This window comes from Gossypium hirsutum, chromosome A12, assembly GCF_007990345.1.
Source record: "Gossypium hirsutum isolate 1008001.06 chromosome A12, Gossypium_hirsutum_v2.1, whole genome shotgun sequence".
In the NCBI taxonomy this organism is placed as follows: Eukaryota; Viridiplantae; Streptophyta; class Magnoliopsida; order Malvales; family Malvaceae; genus Gossypium; species Gossypium hirsutum.
The window spans coordinates 98,471,432-98,481,544 of NC_053435.1; the positions used below are offsets into that span (position 1 = coordinate 98,471,432).

At 26.6% G+C, this 10,113-nt stretch overlaps 1 protein-coding gene across 1 annotated transcript; it reads left to right on the forward strand.

The window, feature by feature from the left end:
- The first annotated feature begins 7,145 nt into the window (after positions 1–7,145).
- LOC107951261 (uncharacterized) lies at positions 7,146–8,840 on the forward strand. Its single transcript, XM_016886249.2, has one exon. The coding sequence runs from the start codon at positions 7,286–7,288 to the stop codon at positions 8,399–8,401; it is 1,116 nt and encodes a 371-aa protein (XP_016741738.1). The 5' UTR covers positions 7,146–7,285; the 3' UTR covers positions 8,402–8,840.
- Positions 8,841–10,113: the final 1,273 nt, after the last annotated feature.

The following is a 10,113-nucleotide window of genomic DNA, read 5'->3' on the forward strand; positions in this document are numbered from 1 at the left end:
TTGTGGATGCTTCACCCATTCCATTTGAATGGTTTGGTTTAGAAAATTAAAAAGAAATTCCCCAGAATAATGATAAAAAAAAAAAAAAAGTGAGACAGTTGAAAGGCACTCAAAGTATGAGTATTGCGAATTTGTCAACAACTTAACCTCCACTTTTCAATGCCCTAATTATTTTTTATTATTGCTTAAATCCAAACAAAAATGAATCAATTATTGAGATGCAGGCTGCTTTCATTTTCACTTCCATATTTCGACCCATCATTTTGATTTCATCTCTTAATTTCTGTATTAATATGATATATAAATTTGGAATTTTTTTTAAGTATATAATAATATTATTATTAAATATTTCAATTTTGGTGGAATTTAGTAATGTGTACAATAGATGATTCGATTTAGTGTATTTTGAGAGAGCATATAATAATAATTTTTTTTTGCATCAGTTATTCGTCTCAAAAGCACGATTTGATTTATCGTCCTATTTTAATTATCAAAGTTGAGATAATCCGACAACAATAAATTAATTTTATACTCTTTATAAGAAAGAATAATAGTGTAACATTTTTCAACAATTTAAGATGTAGAATATTCTTGAAAGCTTTACCAGAAGCTACTCAAGCTTATGATCTAAACCGTTCCTTCTGCTTTTATGGTGTAAATTGTATGAATTTGAAGTAAAAGAATTTTCTTTAATCAACTCTTTTAAATGTCTCAACCATTACGGTGGAAAAGAATGCTAAGAAAGAAAAGATATTAAAACTATTATTAACGAAGAAAAATCATAGCATGAAAAGAAAGTGAAAAGTTAGAACAATGATCATGATCACTAATGTATTGCACTAGGAACGAAACTAGAGGGGTTGGCACTATTAAATTTGTTAATTTTCATTTTACCTCTTACATTATCTATCTAAGAATGTGATAATTTATATTTTGGCCCCTTAAAACTTTGTCAAATTTTATTTTAACCTCCAATTTAAATATCTAAAAATATTATAATTTACTTTTGGCCCCAAAGTTTTCAATTTAACTTCCTAACAATCTCATTATAATACAAATTTTACATTTTACTTTTTTAATGCATTTAATTTTTAAAATTTTATAATACAAATTTTGTATTATATTTTTTGATGCGCGCAACTTTTATCTTTTTCTATTGTAATACAAAAAATTATATGTTTATTTTAATTCTTTTAATTAATATTGTAATGATAATTTTAGTAATACAACTTTAATTCCTATAATATTTTTATATATGTAATGATTTTTAAATATTTTATTTTATTTTATTAGAGAAATTGCAATATTAGTAACAATCATAATATTTTTTTTATACTCTATTTCTATTGTATCAAGCTAATCTTTGAAAAATATGAAATTAAGACGGGACGAATTTATATCTCTATCCTTTATAATATTTTTGGCTTCGCCTTTACATTGTAGCAAAAATCGATTCAAAAAATATATTTGTAGTCATTAATTTAGATTTTTGAATGATGGAAAACAAGTTAATAATAGAACAAGTCCATGTTGTATAGATGCTTACACATTATGATTGATGTGAAGGAAGAAGTGTTTGCTATTATTGACAAATTATTTTTAACTCTTACAAACTATTTAGGAATGTCTTATACCACAAACAAAAAGAAGTATATGTATTGAATCTTTAATCAAGCATATGTGAGTAGGGGAAAAGCACAGAAATCAAGACAATTAACTTGACTTCAATTGTATAGTGAATTCAAAGGCAAATTTTGTCTCTTCTAATGACAACATGCTTAGGAAATTTAAATAAATAAACAGAGTCAAATTTATTTAAAGAAAAAACAGAAAACCTCTAAAAAAGAAAGCACCAAATGATAAAAGATATGGAGGGTGAAATGTATGTGGGAAATTAGAACATATAGCAAGTGTATGCTATTTTTGAACATCTTCAATGGTTCTGATTTCTGAAAACAATATTATTAATTGTTGGGGCCTTTAGACATGTCTGCTATGATATATATATATAGGTTATAATGATATTAAATTAAATTTTACTTTCGGTAAAAGTTTGATTCTTAAAGATGTTTGACATGTTTTTAAGATTAGAAAAAATTGATGTTTACTTTTGGTTAGATTCAAGCAAGTTTTGGAATTAGATCAATTTATTCTTATGAAAAATGACATGTTTATTAGAAAATGTTATACTTGTGAAAGCATGTATAAACTCATTGTTGAAATGAATCAAAATTTAATTGTTTTTGCTTTTATAGCTTCTTGCGTGAATATGTGAAATGTTAATATGAACAAACTATGAGTAATTTAGGTATAGTCCTTAAATTGGATAATGAATTTCGAACATATAAATCCTTTAGTAAGACAAAATCACAAGAAAACCTTTTATAAGTGTGATAAGAAATTTTTAAGGGTTAGAAATAGTTCTCACTAATATTTGTGAATTTTAACTTGAGATAGAAAAAAAAAAAAAGGGTACATTTTAACCTTTATAAATGATTTTTCAAAATAGATACATGTTTATTTATTAAAAAATAAAAAAATAAAAATTTTGAGAAATTTTTCACTTTTATAAAAGAGCTTAAAAATTCTTTTTGGGAGAAATTTTAAAAAATTTAAGAGGGACAAAAAAGATGAATATACGTAGTCTTGGACTAAATGCTTCCATATACACAAAATGTGCTTTCTCCTAACTAAACATGTATCTTAAGCACATTTATACTCGATAAACAAGAAGACAAATAATCTCGAGGTAGACCACTTTATAACTTCCCCTTCAACTTAGGGGCAATTGTTATTAGTATCTCGTCAGAGTGGGTTTCACCACTCTTACCTCACCTCACCTAGTCACAACTGTCTTCGACTATAACTTTTCTATACACACATGGCACATGAAGTGCCTTTAATCTATCTCACTAAGAATTAAATATTGGATCCTTCTATGCATGGACCACATATGGGATCTCACCTGGTCCATGTCAATCTCATCGCCATCTATGAAATAAATAACAAAAAATTATATTATCACTAATTAAATTAAAATAATTAAATAAAAGAAGTATTTTATTTTTAATTAATTAAATTAATATGAAATAAATAATTACTGCATAATATATAATGTATTAATTTTAACCCACGGTAATTTCAGCTTTACATGCATGTTTTGTAATTGGCTTTGAAGAATTGTTTGCCTAGGCTCCTATGTTTCATACTCTTGTCTTCTTCTATGCGGCTCTCTACACTTCACCAGCATGTGAACTATCATCCTCCGTCTTCCATCTCTTTTTATCCTCAGCAATAATAAATTTATCTTAAATATATTGTCTAATTAAAAAAAAATTAAAATTGAAGCCTACTCGTCTCTCAGGATTCCAAACTTGAAATTTTGTTAATAATTTCCATTTCAAGTAAAACATCAATTCCTTGCCTAAATTCTTCTTTTAATAAAAACCCATAATTATGGACTACCAAATCACAAGTATGAGGATATATATAATTTATATGGAAATGAAGGGATATGTCAAGTTTGAACAACTTGATTCAATATTATTTTGATAAATTAATTATTGAATTTTGGGGTTTTTTTTTTTGTATGTTTCCTAATATCCATTATCTACAATCACATTATTGCACATGATTCTTGCTTTATTTTAGAGTTGTTAAATAACTAAAAGAACAAAAAAAAAGGTTATCTTTTAGAGATTATTATCTGTCCTTTGGGCCATACACTTAATCCATTGATCACTATGTTCTAACTAATCTAATCAATTTCCATTAAATATATTTTACAAACAATTGAAAGGTTTTTCTTTTTCCAAAATAAAAAATGTATTATATTTAAAACAATTGAAAGGTTTTTCTTTTTCCAAAATAAAAAATGTATGAAACACAAAATGTTTTCTAAAATAATAAATAAATAATTTTTAAAACGATCTCATTATAAATTTTGATTATATTATTTCTTTTTTCTATATGATTATAACTACTCATAACCCCTTTCCAACCCATAAATAGAATGATATGCATTTCAATGCACTCGAACCCATATTTTTCTACATTGACAATAATACTTATACCAATCGAGCTAAAATTTAATAATAAAAAACAAATTTAACTGGTTTTTTTTATAAACCTTATTAAACAAATTGAAATTTTTTATATCTAAATTTTATTGCAACAAGTGAATTTTGAGAAAAAAAAAAGGAATATATTAAAGACAATGAAATGAGGTGCACTTGTTGTTAGTTAAAGCAACAAAAATAGGTAGAAATAAAATTTAAATGATTGTTGTTCAAGTTCAATAATAATGCCAATAAACCACTTCAAAGCCTCATTATGTGGACTCGTAACTATATATATATTTGTTTAAAAAATAATTATTAAAATCCACGATTTTCCCTTTTCTTTCTTTGGTCAAAACTCAAAATCCTAATTAATATCTTCAAATTTCAAACATCATCACTTACAAAACTTTTTTGAATAAAAAATAATGAAATAAACTTAACAAAGCCTCTTTTTTTTATTGAATGAACTAAAATTTTATACTGGGTTGACCTCCACACTTTTATTAATTAATCCAATTTGCTTCTTGAATACGAATCATAAATAAATAAATATATTCAGATTTAAATACACAATTTAATTATTTAAACGTACACTTTTTTTCCACTTGCAAATCATATTCACATTCTTTAATATTTATTGAAAGAGATTAATTTATTTAATATCGGAATTAAAAAGAATTAGATAATTTTATTTTACCTTACAAATCAAAATACTTTGATTTAGTTTTTTTTATGAAATTCAAACATCCATATATTAAAAAAAAAAGCTTTTGAGGGTCTAAATCCAACCAAATATTAATTTCATACATTAATAAATAAATTAGTTTTTTTTTTTTTGCTTTTAAAAAGAGGTTTTATTGTAGTAAGGTAGTTGAACTGCTCGAGGAATACATTTTTGTTTGTGAAAATTAATCTGAAGTAAAAATCAGTCGCAATCCAATTTTTGTTTTTTTTTAGTTTGCTTACTGCTGATCAGATTCGATTATGTCTGGATTAATTTGGAAGCCCAAAACATTATAAAAATAATATATTTTTTTTATTTCTTTAGACAATATTTTAATTTCGTATTAATGTTTATATATTTTTAATTAATAAACATCAATTTGAATAAGATGAAATCTGCTGGAATTTTAAAAAAATACCCAATATGATTCAGCCCAACTCTTAATTAATTTCATTAATTAACTAATATGGTGAGGGAAAAACATCCAAATTCGTCTTTGTCTACCAAAAATATAGTTAATTCAATTAATTAATTATTATGTCACAAACTTTTTTAGTTAGAAACTCACTTAAACAACTAACTTCTAAAGTTAAACAAATCCAATTTTTGCAATATATATTTAAAGTATTGGAGTATATTTACATCTACAAAATTTAATTAAATTAAAATTAATACTTTCGAAGTTGATTGCGGTTTTTTTTTTATTTCACAAACAGTTTTTAAAAAAAATAGCCATATATTTCTAAAACACTTGTTGAGCCCTGATCCTACTTGTGAAGTTTAAAATTTCTACTGACAATGTACCAAATATTATACACAAATATCATTAAGATTAGTATTTAGTACACAAGTTGTATATTTTTTTATTCAATAAATAACTTTAAAAAATTGTCATGTACATTTTTTAAAATATTTTATTTTATATTTATAGAACATTCATTAACCCCAAGTCTTATTTGTAAAGTCTAAAAATTCTACTATTAATGTACTAAATATTTTCTGGTATTATTAATATATTATTGTAAGAAAAGAAGGTCAAAACCACTACCCACCAACTTCATAATACCTTTTATCTCATGGACCATTGCCAAGTCATTCCAAACCTACCGTAACCTTGCTTCCCTTGGTTTGTTTAGGTTTAGTTTTCATTGTAATTTTGCATTAATTTAATGATTATGTTTAATTTCAATATAAATGGGCATTTTCTTATCACTATTATTAAATTAATTTATAAGAAAAGGTTTGTGATTGAGATATTATCTGAAGTAGGAAAATGTTTGGCACTGAATACGTACATATATAAAATAAAATAAAATAAAAAAAGATTAAAGTCATCTTGGGGCTTAAGATTTCATTTTTTTTCTTTTGTGGAGTTATTATTATTTATTTTCTTGAAAGCAAAGAATCAATCTTTTTATCATGTGAAACATAACTAAGACACTTGGCCCTACTCAATATATATACAAGAGCACTATAGCAAACTAAACTATACATCTACCAATTTATTCATGGTGCTATTTTATTTTTAATTGATTTTTTTTTATATCTATTTTATGATTCATGTTTAGGATTTGCGACTGTTCTCTGTTTAACAATGATTCGAATTTGAATTCTTTCTTTAAAAGTATAATCTATCTTACCATAACATATTATTGTCATTTTTATATTATTTTTCCAATCATATTTTAGTTATTTTTTAGTGTAATTAATAATGTTTTGTCAGATATTATAAGGTGTTGTAAATTATTAGCAAATGATTTTATATATATATATATATTGGGGGTTACCTTTACTTTAAATCTTTTTTCTAAATAATGTTGAAAATGGTAGAAATATAAAATTTATAATATTGATTTGAGGATGCGTAAGTAATAAGAAAAGTAAAACTAGCATTAATACATAATATATTTAAAGGCAAACCAACTCTTTGCAATTGAAAGAAAGTAGAATTTGTAACTATTTTTTAAAAATATCATATTTATAACAGGTGGTGAAATGAATATATTTATTAAAAAACATATAAAAAAAACAATTGATACTTCAATTGCAATAATAAAATTAAATGATTCAAATCTCATTATTTTTAATTTATTACGAAAAAAATAAAAATGTCTTCATAAAAATATAATTTAATAATTTCAGAAATGACCCGTAAGTATAGGAAATTATAAATAATTTTATCCAAATAAAAAGTGAAGAGATAATTTACCCAAACAAAAGTGTGAATAATTAAATTGAGTTCTTATATTGGCCACCTAATATGGGTGATTTGTAGATTGGAAAAAATGGAAAACCCTAAGAAAAATACAGTCTTTCATGGTTATAAACAATCCCCCCAAAGAGGTTTACCTCTGCAAATTCGTTAGCTTATAGTTGGCCAATCCCATTCATTTCCAATATACCCCCCATAAATTAATTAATTTAAAAAAAAAAAAAGAAATTGAAGAGAAGTTAAAAAGGTGGGGAGACATCAAGGGCATTGCTTGCATTTGCATAGTTTATGATATACAAGAGAAGTCCCTTTGGTTCAAACACAAGCTTCCATGCTTCTCTGAGTTTTGTTTTTTTTTTTTTTTTTAATATCTTAAAATCAGCCGTGGAAGGGAATAGCGGTTCATCATCTCCGATGGAGAAATCAACCACCTTCCTCATTAGAAGATCTATCTACACTTTCCTTCAATACTATCACTACTTCACTGCAACTGCTGCAATCCTTGCTTTGCCATACTCCCTTTCGGTTCTTGTTTCGCAGTTCTTTGTCCCCTCTTCTCCTCTGTTACCATCAATCCACAATCATCTCAAAGCCATTTTCATGGCGGCCGAGTTTCCTCCCTCCTCGGACTTCTTCAGGGTTCTCAGTTTCAAGATTTCCCAGACCATTTCTTCATCAATCTTTGCTCTTCCTTTCACCCTTTCTTTCTTCCTCGTAGCCAAAGCTTCCATCATTCACCTCGTCAACCACCACCATACCCCAACCTCCCCACCTTCATTATCTTCGGTTTTATCCCTTTACAAGCCTCTCTTATCCACTTTCATATGCAATTTCTTCGTGCTTTTATCTGCAAATTCAACAGCTTTCTGCCTTTTGTTCTTTGGGTTCCATTTGTTTAATGGGTTTGGATTCTCATCGTCTCCCAATTGGCTCATCTTCATGTCAGCTGCTGGTGCTGTTCTTTATTCCGTAATTATTGCCAATGCACTTATAATTTGTAACTTAGCTTTGGTTTCTTCAGGGATGGAGAAATCAGGTGGGTATTCAGCAATTTTAAGAGCTTGTGTTTTAATAAAGGGAAGGGCTTCAACTGCTTTAGCATTGGCAGTGCCTTGGAATCTGGCGTTGGCAGCCATTGAAGCTCTCTTCCATTACCGCGTTGTGAGAGCCTATCATAGTGGTGATTTCAACAGTTTCTCAATTGCTTTAGAAGTGGTCTTAATTGCTTACTTATACTCCAATTTCGTTGTTCTTGATACTGTTGTGAGTTCCATGCTCTTCAAAAGCTGCAAAACAGGTTGTTTGATGGATGAGGAAGGAAGGGATTGTTACAGGATTGAAATTGTAGCAGAGAAAGATGGAAATGCTTATGTGAAGTTGACGAATATTGAATATCTTCCATAGAAAAAAAAAAAAAAAAGCAGCCATCAAATTGTATGGTCTTGAATTTCTGCATATGTAAATTCATTTCATACTGTAATTTCAAGATTCATTTTCTGAGAAAACCAGGCGATTTCTGAGGGATAAGTGATCAAAATATATGGGATATAGGTTCAAGAATCAAGAAACAGAAGAGGAATTCTTTTTTTCTTTTTTCTTTTTTCTTTTCCTTTTTCCTTTATAAAATTCTGATAATGTTTATATTGGAATTTGGGAACAGATTTTCATGTATGTTATTCCCTGAACAAAACTACTTTACTGGGAAAAAAATGAAGGGGAAATTCCATATTATAATATGAGGGAAATATGAAATGTCAGGAAAAATATCAACTTGGTTAAACTTTGGGTTGAAATTATGTGATAATGGATAAATGGAAAATTCATGAATTTTATTTTTAGTCAATTATTTGTGTTCTGTAAAGCAAGAGAGATCCCAACATCACAACAAAGAGGAACCCACAGATGAGAGCAACAGATAAATTTTTTTTTTTTGTTTGTTTTTATTTATTTCGATATTATATTCATATTTTAAATTTACAATACGAATTTTCTAGGAATTAATTGGTTGAGTATTTTGTGGGATTTTTGAAAGCTGGATTAGAACTCTAAATTATATTTTAAGTTGTAGTTCAAAAATAGGAGGGGGTTTCCAACACTAGATTCAAATTCTATATGGGAGGTAAGGACAGAACAATAAGTATGGTGGGGTGGCCTTGGCCTCCTAATTTTTCTCCTTAAAATTTAAGTAATTACTAAATAATATAAATTTAAAATTTAGACATAGATTAACCTAACTTCTTTGTTTTCATAAACTTTTAAACATGGATTAAACCATTACCTACTTTTTTGACAAAGGAAAATAATAAGTTGGTAATGATTTCAACTAAAACTTATATAATTGGATACGGTAAAACTCAAATTTGAATATACTTTGGGTCTTAACCTTTGTCAATAGTGTCAAGACTTCATTAGCAAGTCCACATAATAAGATTTAAAGTTTTCTCGGAAAAAAAAAAACAAATAGCTTAAGATCCATGTTAGAAAAATAGTTAATTTTTAAATTCTTCTCATAACGTGAAAGACAAAACTTCAATAAATTATAATTTCAATTTATATTTAGCCTCCAATATTTTAGATTAAAATATGCTCTAAATTCTTTTAGTCTTTGTATCATTGGAATCTAATTTCTCCATTTTTTAAATTTCATTTTTAGATTTCAAAGTTTAGACCTAATTGTTAACTTGAACTAAAATTTTATGTTAAATTCAAATTTATTACAATGACTGTAAAGTGGGTATTTTTTTTTATTAAAATGTCACTAGTGAACTTGGCAGAAAATTTTAGTTAAAGTTAACAATTGGAAGAAAAAAATTGAAAATTGAAAAATAGTGTGTCTAAATATTTGAAAATAAAAGTATGGAATACAAATTGAAAAATATTTTAACCAATGTTTTATCCTAATTCCATCTTTGATGTGAGTAATTATCAATTTATATTCAACTCTAAGCTATTTCTAAAGGAAGTCAGCAAGCAAAGTGTAAGAAGGATTGCGGTTTGAGATTCATAGCTCTTGTAACCCAATACATCGTTAAAAATGGTTTCTAGCATGATTTTAAGTTTGTGGATACATCATAAAGGATTCTTACGAATTTGCAATATGGGGCTTTTCTTTGTGA